Raw genomic sequence first — 24338 nt, forward strand, 5'->3', positions numbered from 1 at the left:
CATACATGTCAATGTCAACAATGATACCAAAAGCAGCAGTGACTACACCAGTATGGCTTGGAATAATGCTTAAGCTTTTATATACAGTAACTCATGTAGGTGTACTAGAAATATATATTTTCTTGAATAAGAAAGAATTGTATGATTCAATGAAAATAAAACTTCCCTGTGAGGCTAGCAAGATTAGTTCAAAATTGTTGAGGAAAATTTATATGATAAAACATAAATACAATTATGATGATAGGGAATTACCATATGCCATGTCAATGCAAACATTATACAGTATCATGAGACATAGTCAATGTTCAATGCAGTACAACCATCCTCCTGGTCTGCCAAATACTTTCATCTTGTGGTGTTGGTCTGTATCAAGTTTATCCCTCTTGGTACTTGCTACCATTGGATTGAAAGTATGCAGGCCAGGTGGCACTTCTTCAGAGTGAGTAAGTTTCTATCCTTTCCTTCCCCTGTCAGCTGTCCTTAGATTTAGGATGTTGTTTGAAGATTATGGAAACTGAAAGATCCTTAGAGGAAATAGAATATAGAGACTAGGGTTTGCACTAATCTAGTAAGATCCCAAACATTGACATGGGGAATGCTTGCAACCTCTGCATGAGTAGTGGAGCTTGCTCTGCATCCTTGAGGTTGGCTTGATTAGTCTCCTTTGTATATCCCAATCTCTTTATCCAAACTTACTTTCATTTTTCTAAGGCAATGAAGCAATATTTTTAAGTAGTATCTAGCTGGTATGATATGCTGTTTTTAAGAAATCAGATCATGAAATTAACTGTAGTCCTTTAAGAATATATCACATTTTGATAAGGTTTTCATTGACTTTTGTCATTAGCAGCTTACAAAGGCAATTTTTGGCATTTAATGATTCATAGTTCAGCTTAACATTTATAAAAATATTAATTATGAATGTGCTGTAAATGTTTTTCTGCTTGTACCATTTAGATAAGATTTAACTGGCAAATTGATCAAGCATAAAGCAACTAGCATGCTTTTTTTTATTTTGCATTTGAATATCAGAAATATTGTACAATACATGCATGCATGCTCACACACTTACATGCACACATTCATATAAAAATGAGCATTGTGATTGCTAACTGGGCAACTCAGACACTTGATATGGGATGTTAGCAAGATTATTAACATATTCTTTGTTTTCTAGAATCTGATATCAATATTTCTAGTGCTGCTTATAAACTAAATGATATAGATAAAAAGACAGGAAAAAATTGTGGATGAGATACTGTGCTGACAAAATAATGGGTACGAGTCAAAGTGAATAACTAGCAGTGGATGTTTTTTAATGTTATTAGGCATTTCAGCAATTGGCTAGCAATAAACATATGACTGCTTCTTGGATTCTAGCAATAAAGGAGGAAAATATCATTAAACCAGATCACATACCATAAGGTAATCCAGGTGGTGAGAAACTTGTAAGTAGCATAGAATTCTTTTGTCAAAATAGAATCTTATTTTTAGTAAAGATTAAGTAGCTGTGACAGTATCAAAAACTCACAATGGATGGGGTTGTAATGGAAACCAGATCCAATACAACCCAGATCCACAAGGATATTCAATTTGAACAAGCTTACTGGTGTCCAGGAGGAATAGGAGTAACAAATACACCAGCAGGATAAGAATGCAGGAAATTTTATTGGAAATAAAACAAGGAAATTTATTTGTATGATGCAACATAGTTTAGGAGAACTGTACAATCTTTCTATCTCACTTTTACATAAAACCCTCATCCATAAAAACATTAGTTGACCATGATGACATTACACAGCTTTGACATTTTCTCACATTTATTTTAGACTATGAATTTAAAGGTGCCATTATTTACTCTTTCGCAAAGACTACTTGTACTGCTGTATAAGGATGTCAGTAATAATCAGGAGTCTTTCATAAATATCATTGTGTAATCTACAAACCCAGGCCCCCATTCATGGGGCTCCTACAGCTTCAAGGCTGCAGTCCACAGAGGTCCAGGAAAATGATAGACTTCATTTGAGCAATAAGTTACTCAACAAGACTGCTCCTTTCCGTACACTGATGATGATAAAGCCTTGCTGAGGATGACTTCTCATTTGTAGCATAACCACTTGCAGTTGATGTGCAATAACATCTTATTCATATCATTTTTATTTTATGAAACTTTAGGGCCCTTTTATGAGGTTGCTGCAGTTTTGAGGCTGCACTGTGCTCAGGAACAGGAAAATGATAAAGGATTTGAAACAGCAACACACCACTGAGTTCTTTTGAGCTTATATATGTTAGTGGAAGAGTAAAAAGCATACAGATTATTTAAACTTTATATGTAAACAAGGGACTCACAGATAATGTCAGTCATGTATTTGAATCAAAAGATTTATCGTATATTCTTGGACTTATCTATGATCTTGTATTTAACTACTCTAATTGGTAAATCTTTTCATATGTTAACTATCTAGTTTAAGAAAAATTACTTTTCCTCATGTGAAGTAAAATATTTGTCCATGAGTTTGCATCCATTACTTTGAGTCAGATGAAACAAAGATAGCTTTAAGTAAATTTTTAGGTAGAAATTTTTGAAGTCTTTTGTAGTTTTGAACACATATACTGAATCAGAGCTAAATCAGTTTTATTCTCTTAGCAAGCTCTTTATCACTTGTACCACACTTTTCTCCAATTTCACCATTATTGATAGGGATTCTCTTTACTTAGATACCAACACATTAAATCTCTCACTTTGATCAATTGTTGTTGATTTCAAATTTTTGCTAACTGGTCATAAAGTTTCTTCTTTTCCTCTAGTGTCTGTGTAGGTGGCCTGTATATATAGATACTATTTATGATTACCCCAAGACTAGTTTTTACAAAAGAATCCTAGCGTTGCCCAGGAACTCTTTAAAGGTTCCTGCAGCCCAAGGCTGCACCACTTTGTTACAGGGAACTGTAGACTCCTTTGGAATGAGATGTTCATGAGACTGTACTCCCAATAATACAGTCTCATCAAAGGTGTTTTTTCACCCATGGTGTAACCTTGAGCAGTTGGAATATGGTAACACCATATACTTATTTAAAAAGGGGGTGACTGTGTTGTTGACGGTTTGTGAGGATATTCAATGTATTTATGGTTCATGTTGAAGTGCCTGAGGATTGGTGGAGTGCATGCATAGTGCCATTGTGGAAAGGTGAAGGGGATAAATGTGTGTTCAAATTACAGAGGTATAAGTTTGTTGAGTATTCCTGGGAAATTATATGGGAGGGTATTGATTGAGAGGGTGAAGGCATGTACAGAGCATCAGATTGTCGAAGAGTGGTGTGGTTTCAGAAGTGGCAGAGGATGTGTGGATCAGGTGTTTGCTTTGAAGAATATATTTGAGAAATACATAGAAAAACAGATGGATTTGTATGTAGCATTCATGGATCTGGAGAAGGCATATGGTAGAGTTGATAGAAATCCTCTCTGGAAGGTATTAAGAGTATATAGTGTGGGAGGTAAGTTGCTAGAAGCAGTTAAAAGTTTTTATTGAGGATGTAAGGCATGTGTACAAGTAGGAAGAAAGGGAAGTGATTGGTTCCCAGTGAATGTCGGTTTGCGGCAGGGGTGCATGATGTCTCCATGGTTGTTTAATTTGTTTATGGATGGGGTTGTTAGGGAGGTGAATGCAGCAAGAGTTTTGGAGAGAGGGGCAAGTATGCAGTCTGTTGTGGATGAGAGGGCTTGGGAAGTGAGTCAGTTATTGTTCGCTGATGATACAGTGCTGGTGGCCGATTTGGGTGAGAAACTGCAGAAGCTGGTGACTGAGTTTGGTAAAGTGTGTGAAAGAAGAAAGCTGAGAGTAAATGTGAATAAGAGCAAGATTATTAGGTTCAGTAGAGTTGAAGGACAAGTCAGTTGGGAGGTAAGTTTGTATGTAGAAAAACTAGAGGAAGTAAATTGTTTTAGATATCTGGGAGTGGATTTAGCAGCGGATGAAACCGTGGAAGTGGAAGTGAGTCACAGGGTGGGGGAGGGGACGAAGGTTCTGAGAGCATTGAAGAATGTGTGGAAGGCGAGAATGTTATCTCAGAGAGCAAAAATGGGTATGTTTGAAGGGACAGTGGTTCCAACAATGTTTTATGGTTACGAGGCATGGGCTATAGACAGAGTTGTGGAGAGGAGGGTGGATGTGTTTGAAATGAGATGTTTGAGGACAATATATGGTGTGAGATGGTTTGATCAAGTAAGTAATGAAAGGGTAAGAGAGATGTTTGGTAATAAAAAGAGTGTAGTTGAGAGAGCAGAAGAGGGTGTATTAAAATGGTTTGATCACATGGAGAGAATGAGTGAGGAAAGATTGACAGAGAGGAAATGTCAGAGGTAGAGGGAACAAGGAGAAGTAGGAGACCAAATTGGAGGTGGAAGGATGGAGTGAAAAAGATTTTGAGCAATCGGGACCTGAACATACAAGAGCGTGAAAGGCTTGCAAGGAATAGAGTGAATTGGAACGATGTGGTATACTGGGCTCGATGAACTGTCAATGGATTGAACCAGGGTATGTGAAGCATCTGGGGTAAACCATGGAAAGTTTTGTGGGGCCTGGATATGGAAAGGGAGTTGTAGTTTCGGTCTGTGGGGCCTGGATGTAGATAGAGAGCTGTGGTTTTGGTGCATTACACATGACAACTAGAGACTGAGTGTGAACGAATGTGGCCTTTTGTCTTTTCCTAGGGTTACCTCGCAAGGGGAGGGGGGGATGCTATTTCATGTGTAGCAGGGTGGCAACCGGAATGAATAAATGCAGCAAGTATGAATATGTACATGTGTATGTATGCATATGTCTGTTTATGCATATATATGTATACGTTGAAATGTATAGGTATGTATATGTGCGTATGTGGACGTGCATGTATATACATGTGCATGTGGGTGGGTTGGGCCATTCTTTCATCTATTTCCTTGTGCTACCTCGCTAACACGGGAGACAGCAACAAAGTATAATAAAAGAATATATATATATATATTATATCATATTGTATTATACATAATCACTGTTTCCTGCATCAGCGAGGTAGTGCCAGGTAGTAAACGAGGAAAAGCCAATCCGCTCATATACACACTTATATATATACATAAATGCCCACATATGCACATATACATATCATATAAATACATATACATACACATATGCAGACATATACATACATACATATGTACATATTCATACTTGCTTGCTTTCATCCACTCCAGTCGCTACCCTGACCCACAGGAAAATAGCATTGCTATCCCCTGCTTCAACAACGTAGCACCAGGAATACAAACTAAAAGGCCACATTCATTCACACTCAGTCTCTGGCAGTCATGTGTAATGCACCAAAACCACAGCTCTCTATCTAGATCCAGGCCCCACAGACCTTCCCATGGCTTGACCCAGGTTTGCTCTAATGCCCAAAAAATTGAATATGACAGCATATTTAGAGTTATTATTCCTCTCTCTCATTGTTCTCTATTTTTCTCAATATTATTCTGCCATTAGTTGGATGCTCAAACACTAGTTGTCCAAAGTTATCCGTTATATTTCAATCAAGCTTTCGCCTTCAAAGAGGTATCATCAAGAATCTACAAAAGGAGAGAAAAAAAGAAAAAACTGCCTTACAATCAAAGATATGATGTATGTAAGTGTAGGAGACTGGAGGCAAGTGCAATGAAAGTAAAGTAATGGTGTTTGAAGGGATATGAAGGGAAAGTATCGATTTTGTAAAACCATATAGAGTGAAAGGAGAAAGTGTACTAAATTGTGTTGTGGATATGGGGAGTGGTGGGGGGGAGACTAGAATGGGAGTTGTCTTGGTTAAGTGTGGTGATATGGAAGGAGAGATAAGGGAGAGAGCATTACAGGGTAGAAGAGTCATTGGGTCCCTTAACAGAATAATGAAGGGTAGAGGTGTGAGTATGGAAGTGAAGAGAGGATTAAGGGATGGCATAGTACTCCTACCCCTGACCTATGCCACTGAAACATGGCCATGAAATGAGGTCCAGGTCAAGAATCCAGGCTGTGGAAATGAGCTATTTGAGATGAGCATGTGGTGTGACTAGATGGAATGAAGAAGGAAATGAAAGGGTGTATGAGAGATGTCATGCCAAGGAATGCAAAGGGAGTGAATTATGGAATGGACGAATGGGTGAAACGTAATAATTTGAGATGGTTTGAGCATGTGGAAAGAATGCAAGATGGAGTTTACAAGGAGAGTGAATGATAGTACAGTAAAGGAGCTAGTGTGAGTGGAAAACCAGTGATGGTCAAATAGGGTGGAGGAATACTGGAGGGAGAAAAACAGGAAAAATGCTTGGAATGGTATATGCGAGGGCGGCATGTAAGAACAGGGATAGGTGGAAACTCTTTTGCCATAGCTACCCCATTATGGGAGTTTCCAGAGGGAATGGGCATCAGATAGTTGGATGAAAGAAAAGAAAAACATATATCACTTTTGTCAACCTTTCCTCACTCACTCTCTCCATATGCCCAAACCATTTCAACACACCCTCTTCTGCTCTCTCAACCACACTCTTTTCATTCCCACACATCTCTCTCACCCTTTCATTACTTAATCAAACCACTTCACACTACATATTTTCCTCAAGCATTTCATTTCTAACACATCCACCCTCCTCTGCACAGCCCTATGTATAACCCATGCCTCACAACCATATAGGAATGCCTCTCCCCTGTTACAAAATCACAAGTTTTCAATTCATGAAAACCTATTTCTTCCTATGGAGGAGGCCAAAGAGCAAGCCTCCTTTTTTCTCATGACCTTCCTCTCCCTATTTACACCCTTGTACTTATTAAACTGTAGTTTAGGGTTTTGTGGAATTGAATGGATTAAGTATGCTTGCTATTTCCACATTTGAGACAAATGACTGAAGCCTTTTTGTTTAAGAGGTGATGCTGGCAAACATTGCTTAGCATAGGTGATCCTGTCCTTAGGAACAAATGGTGTGATTTTGTCTTGTTATTCCCAAGAGCAGGACTGTCTCATTTTATTTTTTCGTTGGTCTCCTCTGTAAGAACAAAAGCTTTTCTTAAGACTAAAATGCATTCTTTAAACTAAAAATTTAGGTAAAATATTCAGGTAACAAGTGGCTTTATAGTTATAAATTAAAAATTTTTTAATTGTCACATATTGGAAAGTTGTTTCTGTAAGGTGATTGGTGTTTTCTCTGTAATGCCTTGTATAGGATGCTCTGCCCAAGTCAACCTCTTAGTAGAAAACACAGTTGCTGTATGCTGTATACTACTATTTACTCTCCATCCTGAAATGCTAGATGGACGGCACCTAGAAACTGCCGGAGCATCTAGACGGTAGTCCTGTGCACAAGCTTTACTGATTACTCAAACAAAATTTCTAAATAAAAGTAAATTATCTTTGATAGTTTTGAAACTGGAAGATTAAGAACATATTGCCTTCTTCCTTTCTTATGGCTAATAAGTTTGATCTTGTAGTTTATAGGCCTTACACTGCTGATTTCTCTTTCCTGTGAGATGCAGTGCTGTAATTACTAGACAGAAAACAAAAATCCTTTTTAAAGTTATGACAGATAACTAATTCATCATTGGCATAGTGATTAACTCATTCAGTATGGATTGTCTGCATGTGACTTGTTTGCATAAATCTTTGGTGAATTCATTGATATTTTATTACCTTCATCAGCACCATTCTCATATCTTTCTCCCTATTATCATTTATTTCTTTTGTATAGTATTCAGTTTTATTGAACAGGACATGTATTTATTCATCTAACACTTTATGCAGTATTCAGTTTCTCACTTTTTAAGATGAATGTTAAGATTATGTACGTTTAATGATGAAATGTTTTTTCTGATGTTTCTGTGAAATAAATACTACTCTAGGTTCTGGAGGCAAGAAAAATCGTCAAAAGGAGAGGAGGCTTATGAAGGGGTTCAACTTAGGAGTGAACTCCTTAAGCAGTCACTTAAGTAGAGGAACATCAACTATCCTTCCAGCAGCAACAGAGGTAAGAAGTATCACAAAAATGGTTTGAGATAAATAGTGCGAAGGAATTGGTATAAAACATATATATTAAATCAATCTCGTAGGTGTCCGTTGAATTAGTATATGGCTTAATATCAATATATAATTGTTCCCCCATTAACACTTACTAAATGAATCCAAACATAATTTTCTTTCAGAATAACCACCTCACATATTAAGATTGTAAGTAAAGCTATGATTCCCCATTTGAAAACAACAAATCTGGATCCCTCAGTCGTTTTTGTCTCTCTTCTTACACCAGCATCATCGAACTTTCCACAAATGTTCACTGTTGGTCCCAGTAAGGTGCTGAAAATGTCATTGTAAAATGTCCCTTGTCTCCAGCCAGGCCAGGTGGTCCAGGTGGGCCTAACTAATCTGTCCTCAACCAGTCGAGTAGTGCCACGTTCTACTGTTTCACCCATTACTCTGTTCCCTCTCCATCCCTACTTCAGCAAAGTCTTCTCCTTTCGGTGTTTCCATTATTATTATTATTATTGTTATTATTATTATTATCATTATTACCATTATTATTGTTATTACTATTACTGTTATTATTATCTTTTTGGTATCATTATATTAATATCATTATCAATATTGTTGTTATTATTATTATCATTATTATTAATTATTATTATTATTATTAATATTATTATTATTATTATTATTATTATTATTATTATTATTATTATTATCATTATTATCATCATAATTATTATTATTATTATGATTATCATTATTATTATTATTATTATTATTATTATTATTATTATTATTATTATTATTATCATAATTATGTGGGAAGATATATCAGTGTGTGTTCACTTCATGTATGCTGTGTGTGAAATATGCTCATGGATTTGAAGAATATATTCACAAAGCATTTTTTTCACAAGAAATAGCTATCATGAAAAAGTTTTTCAATATCAGGTGGGAGACTCCCCCACACCCTTCATCCTGCTAACCCCTCATGGCCTTGGATGACCCCTGTGCCCTGGTCTCTACAGGTGGTGGAAGTAGCGGTGAAGCGATCACCGCAAAACAAACTGGCGCGACTAGCCAGGCTGGCAGAGGCGAGACTCGGCCGCCCAACCAACAAGAAACGTTGGGGGACACTCGTTGAAGCTGCTAAGAATGCCAAAGTAAAAAAGTTATTATCCAGGTCCCGCTCCGACGAGTCGCTCTCCTCCGATCCTGGCAACGAGATCACCGGGGATTCAGAGGACGCTCGGGGCGGGAATGAGACCCCAACGCCCCTGCAGAGCTTGCCGCCAGGGATACTGAGGGGCGGGGATGGTGTCTCGGAAACCATCCGACGAGAACGAGCTGAATCAGGGGTCAGTGGGACAATGCATTTGGATGCAGCAGCTCTAGTGTGCCAACAAGAACAGGTTAAGAGGCAACCAAAAAACTCTGTGAGCTTTGATCAGTCAGCATTAGGAGGTGCTAGCAGCAGCAGTCCTTCTCATTCATCAACTGAGACAGAGCCTCCCCCGCCCTACCCACAGTGGCTTCGTCCAGTGTCCTCCACTTCCACTGTCACTGAACCCAACCCCACCACCACATCGCCTTCATCGGGCAGTGGATCCTTGCCACCCCTGGCAGTGAGCGAGTCCTCGGAGCCTTTGGTGGGTAGCGGTCCCCCAGCCAATGGGTCAGTCCAACCGCCCCGCCTTCCCGGCATCCAGCCAGTCAACCGCCATATGGCTGCTGGGTGGCTCTGATCCTCGCCCCCTGCCTGCTCCAACCACTGCTTCATCATGGTGAGATGATGACAAAGAAGGAAACAATGTCTTTGACAAACATTTTGTTCTAATATGCCAAAATTTTTAACATTAATGATTCACATTAGAGACACTGTAATAGTTTTTAGTGTAAGTAGTTATGCCTGTTAGGTAAATATGTCTTTTATTTTCCTACAGATACAAAAAGCTTTTGGAACAGCAGCACAAGTTACCCTCATCAACGCTCATCTGTAAATAGGTCGAACATCACCTGTAGACCCACAGTGGTGACTTGACATACAACTGCGGTTTCAACATACCTTGTCACTGAGGTTGCCTTTCCTCAGTTACTGTGAACTGGGAGAAGCCAATCTTTTTCTGGTTGTAACATCACAGTTGTTTCTCAGGTCCCTTTATTTTCTCATTGACACTGTAAATACAAGGACATTGGGGAGTGTGCAGGTACATCCCCTCATTTATATGACAATATTTTTAGATTATATTGAATGACAGTTTTTATTTGAATTCCATTGTGAAGGATATGTGATAAACTATTACACTGGAATATTTATCCCTCCTTAACTATGATCTTGCTGTGAAAATTAGAAAAACAAATGTTTTAGTGAAAAAATCTATATGAATTTTATCAAAATTAAAAATTTTAAAAGACAATATTACGTGATTTCAAGTGGATTTCAGAATATGATGGAATGTGCTTTTGTCTTGAGCACCATGAAAATGCATTGAAATTAGATAAAGGTGCATAGTGACTGAAGCTTGAGGCTCTTAACCCTAGCACATAATGGGACTGCTCAAGAAAGCACACTTATGTGATCTCTTTCCAGTGTATAGTGACTGGACACTAATGTTATATATTAGGGAAAAATGAATGTTACACGGGTTGAGATGTATAGTACACTTATATGCTTTTATATAGATATGTTCATTTTCATACCTAGTCAATGGAAACGGTGCACAAGGATGTTCAGCATTAGTGTTTAACAGTTTGTGCTTCAGCTTGTAATATACAGTACTGTATAGACTTAATGAATGCCCTACCCTTCAGTGCAGCTGGTGCTATTAAAACTTTTAGTTCTGTTTGTTCGTCGCAAAGAGAAGTTAAGCCATTGAATATTACTGTATATTGCCTGAAATTTTTTCATGTGTCTGAATCCTTGCAAAACATATTTCATTTACTTTTCATATCAATACCTGAATTTCGTCATCTATTAACAGGAAAAATAATGTTTCAGATTCAGAAAAAAGAAAGACATGCCTTATTTCATTTCCTTTGACTATGATGTCTTCAGGCAACTATTTCTAAATTCTTTAGGGAAGTAAGTCACTGGTTTTATATCTTATATCTATCTATCTATCTTTCTTTCTCTTTCTATCTATCTATCTACCTATCTATCTATCTATCTATATCTATCTATCTATCTATCTATCTATCTATCTATATATATATATATATATATATATATATATATATATATATATATATATAGATAGGTGTTAGGTGTTACTGGACTCCACCTGCTCAGGGTTACACCATGAGTGAAAAGTCACCTTTGGCGAGACTACTATTGACAGTACAGTCTCATCAGAGAACTTCTCACTCATAGGGCTCTACAACTCCCTGCTACCAGAAGTAGCACCACTGTGGACTGCAGGGGCCTATAAAAAGTTCCTGGGTAAAACAGAATCTTTCATGGAAAGTGATCCTGGGCTAGTGATGAATAAGAAAGTGTATAGTTATTACTGGACTCTGCTTCCTTGAGGTTACACTGTAAGTGAAAACATCACAGATTACAATCAAAGAACTTTTTGCTTCAAAGGAGTTTATTATATTTCTGTTGCTGAGGGTAGCACATCCTTGGGCTGCAGGGTCTCCTGGAAAAAAGGCTTTATGTAACAGTATGACCTTGAATAGATAGTCTGTTTCATTAAGCAAAAAACAATCATTCTAGGCATTACACGCAACACACATGACATTCACTCCTGACTCGAATGATATCAATGAAAAGCATCGGTTGTTTAGTGCCTGTCAAGTTATTTCAGTATGCATGTGTTTTGTTGGTGTCTTATGTGTTAAAGGGGGTGGAACCTGTGAGTAGAGGTTACAGAAATGTGAGTCAGGGGTAAGTTTTTTGTTTCTATTTGGAGCTGGTGGTTAGTTACAGAGTTGTTTGCTTGGGGAAGGGTGGGGGAGTAGTACTTTTGCATAGAATTGAGTGTCAAGCATGTTGAAGTGGGCATATATATATATATATATGTATATATATACAGAGAAGAGAAGAGGTAGTAAAAGCTTTGCGGAAGATGAAAAGCCGGCAAGGCAGCGGGTTTGGATGGCATTGCAGTGGAATTTATTAAAAAAGGAGGTGATTGTATTGTTGACTGGTTGGTAAGGTTATTTAATGCATGTATGATTCATGGTGAGTTGCCTGAGGATTGGCGGAATGCTTGCATAGTGCCATTGTACAAAGGCAAGGGGATAAGAGTGAGTGCTCAAATTACAGAGGTATAAGTTTGTTGAGTATTCGTGGGAAATTATATGGGAGGGTATTGATTGAGAGGGTGAAGGCATGTACAGAGCATCAGATTGGGGAAGAGCAATGTGGTTTCAGAAGTGGTAGAGGATGTGTGGATCAGGTGATTGCTTTGAAGAATGTATGTGGGAAATACTTAGAAAAGCAAATGGATTTGTATGAAGCATTTATGGATCTGGAGAAGGCATATGATAGAGTTGATAGAGGTGCTCTGTGGAAGGTACTAAGAATATATGGTGTGGGAGGCAAGTTGTTAGAAGCAGTGAAAAGTTTTTAATCGAGGATGTAAGGCATGTATACGTGTAGGAAGAGAGGGAAGTGATTGGTTCTCAGTGAATGTAGGTTTGCGGCAGGGGTGTGTGATGTCTCCATGGTTGTTTAATTTGTTTATGGATGGGGTTGTTAGGGAGGTGAATGCAAGAGTTTTGGAAAGAGGGGCAAGTATGCAGTCTGTTGGGGATGAGAGAGCTTGGGAAGTGAGTCAGTTGTTGTTCGCTGATGATACAGCGCTGGTGGCTGATTCATGTGAGAAACTGCAGAAGCTGGTGACTGAGTTTGGTAAAGTGTGTGGAAGAAGAAAGTTAAGAGTAAATGTGAATAAGAGCAAGGTTATTAGGTACAGTAGGGTTGAGGGTCAAGTCAATTGGGAGGTAAGTTTGAATGGAGAAAAACTGGAGGAAGTAAAGTGTTTTAGATATCTGGGAGTGGAACTGGCAGCGGATGGAACTATGGAAGCGGAAGTGAATCATAGGGTGGGGGAGGGGGTGAAAATCCTGGGAGCCTTGAGGAATGTGTGGAAGTCGAGAACATTATCTCGGAAAGCAAAAATGGCTATGTTTGAAGAAATAGTGGTTCCAACAATGTTGTATGGTTGCGAGGCGTGGGCTGTGGATAGAGTTGTGCGCAGGAGGGTGGATGTGCTGGAAATGAGATGTTTGAGGACAATATGTGGTGTGAGGTGGTTAGATCGAGTAAGTAATGTAAGGGTAAGAGAGATGTGTGGAAATGAGAAGAGCGTGGTTGAGAAAGCAGAAGAGGGTGTTTTGAAATGGTTTGGGCACATGGAGAGAATGAGTGAGGAAAGATTGACCAAGGGGATATATGTGTCGGAGGTGGAGGGAACGAGGAGAAGTGGAAGACCAAATTGGAGGTGGAAAGATGGAGTGAAAAAGATTTTGAGTGAGCAGGGCCTGAACATGCAGGAGGATGAAAGGTGTGCAAGGAATAGAGTGAATTGGATCGATGTGGTATACCGGGGTCGACGTGCTGTCAATGGATCAAATCAGGGCATGTGAAGCGTTTGGGGTAAACCATGGAAAGTTCTGTGGGGCCTGATTGTGGAATGGGAGCTGTGGTTTCGGGCATTTTTTTTGCATGACAGCTAGAGACTGAGTGTGAACGAATGGGGCCTTTGTTGTCTTTTCCTAGCACTACCTCACACACTCTCTCAACCACGCTCTTCTCATTTCTACACATCTCTCTTACCCTTACATTACTTACTCGATCAAACCACCTCACACCACACATTGTCCTCAAACATCTCATTTCCAGCACATCCACCCTCCTGCACACAACTCTATCCATAGCCCACGCCTCGCAACCATACAACATTGTTGGAACCACTATTCCTTCAATGATACCCATTTTTGCTTTCCGAGATAATGTTCTCGACTTCCACACATTCTTCAAGGCTCCCAGGATTTTCGCCCCCTCCCCCACCCTATGATCCACTTCCGCTTCCATGGTTCCATCCGCTGCCAGATCCACTCCCAGATATCTAAAACACTTTACTTCCTCCAGTTTTTCTCCATTCAAACTTACCTCCCAATTGACTTGACCCTCAACCCTACTGTACCTAATAACCTTGCTCTTATTCACATTTACTCTTAACTTTCTTCTTTCACACACTTTACCAAACTCAGTCACCAGCTTCTGCAGTTTCTCACATGAATCGGCCACCAGCGCTGTATCATCAGCGAACAACAACTGACTCACTTCCCAAGCTCTCTCATCCACAACAGACTTCATACTTGCCCCTCTTTCCAAAACTCTTGCATTCACTTCCCTAACAACCCCATCCATAAACAAATTAAACAACCATGGAGACATCACACACCCCTGCCGCAAACCTACATTCACTGAGAACCAATCACTTTCCTCTCTTCCTACACATACACATGCCTTACATCCTCGATAAAAACTTTTCACTGCTTCTAACAACTTGCCTCCCACACCATATATTCTTAATACCTTCCACAGAGCATCTCTATCAACTCTATCATATGCCCTCTCCAGATCCATAAATGCTACATACAAATCCATTTGCTTTTCTAAGTATTTCTCACATATATTCTTCAAAGCAAACACCTGATCCACACATCCTCCACCACTTCTGAAACCACACTGCTCTTCCCCAATCTGATGCTCTGTACATGCCTTCACCCTCTCAATCAATACCCTCCCATATAATTTACCAGGAATACTCAACAAACTTATACCTCTGTAATTTGAGCACTCACTCTTATCTCCTTTGCCTTTGTACAATGGTACTATGCACGCATTCCGCCAATCCTCAGGCACCTCACCATGAGTCATACATACATTAAATAACCTTACCAACCAGTCAACAATACAGTCACCCCCTTTTTTAATAAATTCCACTGTAATACCATCCAAACCTGCTGCCTTGCCGGCTTTCATCTTCCGCAAAGCTTTTACTACCTCTTCTCTGTTTTTTTTTTTTTTTTTTTTTATACTTTGTCGCTGTCTCCCGCGTTTGCGAGGTAGCGCAAGGAAACAGACGAAAGAAATGGCCCAACCCCCCCCATACACATGTATATACACACGTCCACACACGCAAATATACATACCTACACAGCTTTCCATGGTTTACCCCAGACGCTTCACATGCCTTGATTCAATCCACTGACAGCACGTCAACCCCGGTATACCACATCGCTCCAATTCACTGTATTCCTTGCCCTCCTTTCACCCTCCTGCATGCTCAGGCCCCGATCACACAAAATCTTTTTCACTCCATCTTTCCACCTCCAATTTGGTCTCCCTCTTCTTCTTGCTCCCTCCACCTCCGACACATATATCCTCTTGGTCAATCTTTCCTCACTCATCCTCTCCATGTGCCCAAACCACTTCAAAACACCCTCTTCTGCTCTCTCAACCACGCTCTTTTTATTTCCACACATCTCTCTTACCCTTACGTTACTCACTCGATCAAACCACCTCACACCACACATTGTCCTCAAACATCTCATTTCCAGCACATCCATCCTCCTGTGCACAACTCTATCCATAGCCCACGCCTCGCAACCATACAACATTGTTGGAACCACTATTCCTTCAAACATACCCATTTTTGCTTTCCGAGATAATGTTCTCGACTTCCACACATTCTTCAAGGCCCCCAGAATTTTCGCCCCCTCCCCCACCCTATGATCCACTTCCGCTTCCATGGTTCCATCTTCTCTGTTTACCAAATCATTTTCCCTAACCCTCTCACTTTGCACACCACCGCAACCAAAACACCCTATATCTGCCACTCTATCATCAAACACATTCAACAAACCTTCAAAATACTCACTCCATCTATATATATATATATATATATATATATATATATATATATATATATATATATATATATATATGAGCGGGAGGCTGGAAATCCTCCCCTCTCGTTTTTTTTTAATTTTCCAAAAGGAGGGACAGAGAAGGGGGCCAGGTGGGGATATTCCCTCAAAGGTCCAGTCCTCTGTTCTTAACGCAACCTCGCTAATGCAGGAGATGGCGAATAGTATGAAAGAAAAGAAAGATATATATATATATATATATATATATATATATATATATATATATATATATATATATATATATATATATATATATATATATATATATATATATATGTGTGTGTGTGTGAGTGGTTGGGTCTTCTTTGCCTGTTTCCTGGTGCTACCTTGCTAATGCAGGAAATGATAATCAAGTATAATTGACAAAGAAATATATGATTTTAATCATATTCAGACTAATTTCTTTGAAAGAGTCCTGGTGTTACCCAGGACTTCTCTAAAGGTTCCTGCAGCCTAAGTCTGCATTATTTATGGTGGTAGGGAAATGTAGGCTCTTTTGGATTGAGAAGTTTTTTGAAAAGATGATACTCTCAATGATAAGCCTCACCAAGGGTATCTTTTCATTCACAGTGTAACTTGTAGTCCCAGAGCTGCATTGGACTCAGTATGATTGACAGGATGGACTTCTTTATAGTTAGAAGTTCTCTGATGAGACTGAAATTCTATTTCATCAACTGACTATGATACAGTGTTGTCAAAGGTGACATGTCATTCCCTTTGTAACCTCAAACTGCCACCACAGTTCGGTAAAAACTACTTATGTACATACATACTTAAACTGTCCCAGGTGTCCCTTCTGTCTTTATGAGGCTCATGTAGTGCTCAGGAGACAGAACCAAACATCATAAATTGTAATGATGTATACAAATCCATGTAGTGAGAGTGCAGGGCAATTGAGTAGTAAGTGTTTGATGTCTTTGTTGTGGTAATTGCATTATGGGAATGGAGGGTCTTATGATATTTTAAAACAGTGTTTGTAGTCTTGTGGAGATGGGTAATGTTCAGACCATAGACAGAAAAGTGTGACTTTTATCTATCTGGAGGATATGGCTTCTGATGGATGTACATCTAGTGGGGTGAAGTTTAACAGTGAGTTGGTAGGGCAGTTGTTTAGTGTGTGTTGGGTCATTTAAGTATGAGTGTGTGTGTACAAGCTCTGTCATTGTTATGTTTGCTGGGTGTGGGGATCTCTGAACAGAAGTTGCTGAAGTGAGAGGCTGAGGTGAACCTTATATTTCTACTCATGGGTTGATGGTTAGTTGGGAGGGGACTAATGCTGTTGCACAGAATTGAACCCCAAGCATGTTGAGTTGGGATTGTAATGGGAAGACCTTTGTTTCATTGCATAGGTGTAAAGTGTTTGTTTATACTATGCAGCCATTGATTGTTCTGACTGCTTCATCTCTTGTGGCTTGAAACTTTGTTGTATTTGCTTTTGAAAGGGTAGATGACTGTGGCGGAGACAGTTTAGGGTGAATGGATCAGTTGTTTGTGGTGGATGTATGTAATTATGACTACCCAAGGACCAATATGTGAAAGAGTCCTGGTGCTACTTAGGACCTTTCTAAAGGCTCCTGCAGCCCAAGGCTGTGCTGCTTCCAGTAACATGGAAATGTAAAGAGACTATACTCCCAGTGATACAGCTTCACCAAAGGTGACTACTTTCACTCAAGTAGGCAGAGTCTGGTAACTCCTATAGAGTATATATATATATATATATATATATATATATATATATATATATATATATATATATAAATTTTACTTACTACTTAGTTCCTGCCCAAGGAGTCCCTTCTATCCTTATGAGGCTCCTTCAGCACTCAGGAAGCTGGCCTCGAGTAGGTGGAGTCGGGTAACACACACACACACACACACACACACACACACACACACACACATACACACATACATACATACATACATACATACATACATACATACATACATACATACACACACACACACACACACACACACACACACACACACACACACACACACACACACACACACATATTTAGGTAAGTATATCAACATTATATGTAAGAGAGCCTCGGATGGCCCTTAAGGGGAGACAGGACCACCCCTTGCTTCCTTGTGTGCTTCTTTATCATATCTTCAGAAGTTTCTTAAGGGAACTCCCTCCTTCCTTCACACATTCATTTCCTCTGGGGTAGTGTTTCAAATACATGTGAGCCATTGTTCAAATGGACACTGGCTAAGTGTATTAGGCTAACATTGTGATACAAGCACAAAGCCAAGAACCCCTTATTGGCAGTTCAGAGTTGTTACATCTCAGTAATGCTACTGAGAATCACTTTATTTCTTCCTCATCCTTTTTCAAGACAGTATAGAATAATCATATACAAGCCTTACATAGGGTGACAATAAAGCTAATTTTCTTCAGAATGACAGGAAGTCAGCCTTATTGTTGTGGTACATGAGGTCTTCATGTCAACTCATTTTCTACCTTGTTCCTCTCATCTGCAAGTGTACATAGGATATGAAAACTGTAAATATTTGTTTTCAGATCTCTTTTTGCAACGAACTGTTTTATGTAGCATGTAATCAACTGATTCATTGAGAAACCTTTTGTGAAATGATTCTTTTTTATTATGTAGCTTGTATCCATATATTGTGCATATATACATATATGAATATATTGTAATGCCTTTTTATGCCCAAGAGAAAGTATTATGAGTCTGCAGAAACTGTTATTAAACTTTGTATTTTTGGATAGGGCAGTCTTGTTTACTGAATGCATGAATTATGGGAATATTGTACTTGTGTTGGCCAGGTTCCTTGCAGCTCAAGCTGTTGTAAACAGGTGACTTATGAGGGACATTTCTGTAGCTCTCCTTGTTCACCATATTTTTATAACATTTGATATGATGAAAACTTTTCTTACATCTTCCTCAACTCTTGTCATGCAAATCAAGTGTTTTCTTTGTGAGGATAATTTCTGTGGGGACATGTATTTTGTTGATATTTCAAGTATTTTCAAGTAGTCAAAAGTTATCAAAGGTAAACAATATCTGCTGGGCCCAACATTTTGCTGGGATGCTATGCATTTCTTCTAGGTCAAAACTTAACAGTGGTAGAGTCAAAAGTGCTTTTCGAGTTCTCAATTCTTCTGAAATGTCAAAGATTTCATCTTAAAAAAATTAAGAAAAAGGTAGAGAGATTTCAGCATTTTAGTTTAAGATTTTTGCTGCTGCATTTGTTTCTTTAGTGAAGATATTATCTTAGGTAGCCAAGTATCCATAAAGAGCCCTGGATAATTCTACACCCATCATCAGCTGAATTCTAATAGTCTTCAGCTAGAGATGCCCTTCAATATGGCAGTTACTATGTCTCCAGTTATATAAATATTGATCAATTAAAAGGAATTAATTTTCGTAGGTATACTAAGTCATTAAGATTTCTCTGCTGATCATTCAGTGTCAAAAAGTTTGGGAAATTTTTTCCCTATTTTCATACAAATGAAGTGTAAAGGGACAAATTTCTGTAAGATATAAAAACCCTTTGTAATATTTAACCCTATTTGATACAAGAGTTGAATTTTAATAAAACAATTTTTTTCAGTAAAATGTTAAACCTATTTCTAGATTAAATGTAGCTTGTTGGGTGAGAACTTTATTTGTAAGTTGTAGTCTGTTGGTTCACTGATTAACAGTGAACCCTTGAAGGCAGCTGCATGGTGCTGATGACATTAGATATAAATAAAATATCTGATTTAGTATGTGCATAACAGCTATTATAAAACACCATTAATAGAAATCATCTTGACATCATTTGAAAAAATTAGCTGCCCAGAGGATATGAAAGTATTTAAGCCAGCACTTGTTCTAGCTGGGCCACATGTCCTGATTTTAGGTCTGACAACATTGAGTTTGTTTTTGCATTTAATGCAAACTGACTAATAGGAGGTTCAACTGCTGTTTGATTTTATGCCTATGTTTTTCCTATAGAGATTCATCATTGCAGTCAGGTGCATCAGTATGTAAGTGATTATGAAAATTATGGTTCTCTTTGGCTTTCATTAGAAGCCTGTATAATTATGTGAAGATGCAGATTAGAGACAACTAAATTGTAGAAGATGATTGAGTAATATATTCAAATGACTATATCCAAACTGAGAATGTTACTAGACCAACTGCCTGCAGGGTGTTACACCACAAGTGGAAAGTTACCTTTGATGAGGTTGCATCATCAAAAGTACAGTTTTGTCAAAGAAATACTTATTCAAAAGTAGTCCATCATTTCCCTGCTACTAAATGTAATGCAGCATTTGGGCTGTAGGAGTTTCTAAAAAGGGTTCCAAGGGCAATTGTAAATCAAATAGATATATTATGCAATCCCAGGGGCTCCTTCAGCTACAAGGCTTTGCTTCACTCATCAGTAAGGACAAGATGGGCTCCTTTGAAATGAGACTCTCTTTGACAAGACTAGTCTCTTTCATTGACCAACAAAGACAGAAACCTCACCAAAGGTGACTTTTCACTCATGATATTATTTTTTTTTTTTATTATACTTTGTCGCTGTCTCCCGCGTTTGCGAGGTAGCGCAAGGAAACAGACAAAAGAAATGGCCAACCCACCCCCATACACATGTGTATACATACGTCCACACACGCAAATATACATACCTACACAGCTTACCATGGTTTACCCCAGACGCTTCACATGTCCTGATTCAATCCACTGACAACACGTCAACCCCGGTATACCACATCGATCCAATTCACTCTATTCCTTGCCCTCCTTTCACCCTCCTGCATGTTCAGGCCCCGATCACACAAAATCTTTTTCACTCCATCTTTCCACCTCCAATTTGGTCTCCCACTTCTCCTTGTTCCCTCCACCTCCGACATATATCCTCTTGGTCAATCTTTCCTCACTCATTCTCTCCATGTGCCCAAACCATTTCAAAACACCCTCTTCTGCTCTCTCAACCACGCTCTTTTTATTTCCACACATCTCTCTTACCCTTACATTACTTACTCGATCAAACCACCTCACACCACACATTGTCCTCAAACATCTCATTTCCAGCACATCCATCCTCCTTCGCACAACTCTATCCATAGCCCACACCTCGCAACCATACAACATTGTTGGAACCACTATTCCTTCAAACATACCCATTTTTGCTTTCCGAGATAATGTTCTCGACTTCCACACATTCTTCAAGGCTCCCAGGATTTTCGCCCCCTCCCCCACCCTATGATCCACTTCCGCTTCCATGGTTCCATCCGCTGCCAGATCCACTCCCAGATATCTAAAACACTTTACTTCCTCCAGTTTTTCTCCATTCAAACTTACCTCCCAATTGACTTGACCCTCAACCCTACTGTACATAATTACCTTGCTCTTATTCACATTTACTCTTAACTTTCTTCTTTCACACACTTTACCAAACTCAGTCACCAGCTTCTGCAGTTTCTCACATGAATCAGCCACCAGCACTGTATCATCAGCGAACAACAACTGACTCACTTCCCAAGCTCTCTCATCCCCAACAGATTTCATACTTGCCCCTCTTTCCAAAACTCTTGCATTCACCTCCCTAACAACCCCATCCATAAACAAATTAAACAACCATGGAGACATCACACACCCCTGCCACAAACCTACATTCACTGAGAACCAATCACTTTCCTCTCTTCCTACACGTACACATGCCTTACATCCTCGATAAAAACTTTTCACTGCTTCTAACAACTTGCCTCCCACACCATATATTCTTAATACCTTCCACAGAGCATCTATATCAACTCTATCATATGCCTTCTCCAGATCCATAAATGCTACATACAAATCCATTTGCTTTTCTAAGTATTTCTCACATACATTCTTCAAAGCAAACACCTGATCCACACATCCTCTACCACTTCTGAAACCACACTGCTCTTCCCCAATCTGATGCTCTGTACATGCCTTCACCCTCTCAATCAATACCCTCCCATATAATTTACCAGGAATACTCAACAAACTTATACCTCTGTAATTTGAGCACTCACTCTTATCCCCTTTGCCTTTGTACAATGGCACTATGCAAGCATTCCGCCAATCCTCAGGCACCTCACCATGAGTCATACATACATTAAATAACCTTACCAACCAGTCAATAATACAGTCATCCCCTTTTTTAATAAATTCCAGTGCAATACCATCCAAACCTGCTGCCTTGCCGGCTTTCATCTTCCGCAAAGCTTTTACTACCTCTTCTCTGTTTACCAAATCATTTTCCCTAACCCTCTCACTTTGCACACCACCTCGACCAAAACACCCTATATCTGCCACTCTATCATCAAACATATATATATATATATATATATATATATATATATATATATATATATATATATATATATATATATACACACACATATATATATACATATATATTATACTTTGTCTTTGTCTCCTGCGTTAGCGAGGTAGCGCAAGGAAACAGACAGAAGAATGGCCCAACCCTCCCACACACGCACGTAGACATATACATATACATACCTGTACATTTCCATGTATACATACATATACATACACAAACACATACATATATATATATACATGCACATATTCATACTTTCTACCTTCATCCATTTCCGTCGCCACCCCACCACACTTGAAATAGCACACCCACACACATACCGTGAGGTATTGCTAGGAAAAGACAAAAAAAGGCCAGGCCATATTCGTTCGCACTCAGTCTCTAGCTGTCATGTGTAATGCACCGAAACCACACCTCCGTTTCCACATCCAGGCCCAAAACTTTCCATGGTTTACCCCAGATCACTGTTTCCTGCATTAGCGAGGTAGCACTAGGAAACAGACAAAGAAAGAATGGCCCATCCACTCATATACACACATATACATACATACATATATACATATACATCAATGTATATACATATATATACATCAATGTATACGCGTATACACACACATACAGACATATGCATATATACACATGTATATATTCATGCTTGCTTTCATCCATTTCTGGTGCTACCCCACCCCTCTTGGTTATATGCATATCCACACCCACACACATACACACACACACACACACACACACACACACACATATATATATTTATATATATATGTGTGTGTGTGTATGTGTGAGCGGATGTGTCTTTCTTTGTCTTTTTCCTGACACTACCTCATTAATGTGGGAAACAGCTGTTAAGTATAATAAATATGAAGAAATAAATAATAAATAAATATATATATATATATACATATATATATATATATATATATATATATATATATATATATATATATATATATATATATATATATATATATTTATCCCCTTGTATGTAGCATTTATGGATCTGGAGAAGGCATATGATAGAGTTGATAGAGATGCTCTGTGGAAGGTATTAAGAATATATGGTGTGGGAGGCAAGTTGTTAGAAGCAGTGAAAAGTTTTTATCGAGGATGTAAGGCATGTGTACGTGTAGGAAGAGAGGAAAGTGATTGGTTCTCAGTGAATGTAGGTTTGCGGCAGGGGTGTGTGATGTCTCCATGGTTGTTTAATTTGTTTATGGATGGGGTTGTTAGGGAGGTGAATGCAAGAGTTTTGGAAAGAGGGGCAAGTATGAAGTCTGTTGGGGATGGGAGAGCTTGGGAAGTGAGTCAGTTGTTGTTCGCTGATGATACAGCGCTGGTGGCTGATTCATGTGAGAAACTGCAGAAGCTGGTGACTGAGTTTGGTAAAGTGTGTGAAAGAAGAAAGTTAAGAGTTAATGTGAATAAGAGCAAGGTTATTAGGTACAGTAGGGTTGAGGGTCAAGTCAATTGGGAGGTGAGTTTGAATGGAGAAAAACTGGAGGAAGTAAAGTGTTTTAGATATCTGGGAGTGGATCTGGCAGCGGATGGAACCATGGAAGCGAAAGTGGATCATAGGATGGGGGAGGGGGCGAAAATTCTGGGAGCCTTGAAGAATGTGTGGAAGTCGAGAACATTATCTCGGAAAGCAAAAATGGGTATGTTTGAAGGAATAGTGGTTCCAACAATGTTGTATGGTTGCGAGGCATGGGCTATGGATAGAGTGGTGAGCAGGAGGATGGATGTGCTGGAAATGAGATGTTTGAGGACAATGTGTGGTGTGAGGTGGTTTGATCGAGTAAGTAACGTAAGGGTAAGAGAGATGTGTGGAAATAAAAAGAGCGTGGTTGAGAGAGCAGAAGAGGGTGTTTTGAAATGGTTTGGGCACATGGAAAGAATGAGTGAGGAAAGATTGACCAAGAGGATATATGTGTCGGAGGTGGAGGGAACGAGGAGAAGAGGGAGACCAAATTGGAGGTGGAAAGATGGAGTGAAAAAGATTTTGTGTGATCGGGGCCTGAACATGCAGGAGG

At 39.1% G+C, this 24338-nt stretch overlaps 1 protein-coding gene across 1 annotated transcript in view; it reads left to right on the forward strand.

Moving 5' to 3' along the window:
• The window catches only part of LOC139753163 (transient receptor potential-gamma protein-like), a 479099-nt gene extending 460436 nt beyond the window's left edge, over positions 1–18663 (forward strand). Inside the window, exons 18-20 of the mRNA XM_071669339.1 lie at positions 7893–8017; positions 9042–9797; positions 9957–18663. Coding sequence (XP_071525440.1) covers positions 7893–8017; positions 9042–9758 — 842 coding nt within the window. The 3' untranslated portion in view covers positions 9759–9797; positions 9957–18663. The remainder of the gene's footprint in view (positions 1–7892; positions 8018–9041; positions 9798–9956) is intronic.
• The last annotated feature ends 5675 nt before the right edge of the window (positions 18664–24338 follow it).

The sequence above is a fragment of the Panulirus ornatus genome, chromosome 14 (genome assembly GCF_036320965.1).
Source record: "Panulirus ornatus isolate Po-2019 chromosome 14, ASM3632096v1, whole genome shotgun sequence".
Taxonomy (NCBI): domain Eukaryota; kingdom Metazoa; phylum Arthropoda; class Malacostraca; order Decapoda; family Palinuridae; genus Panulirus; species Panulirus ornatus.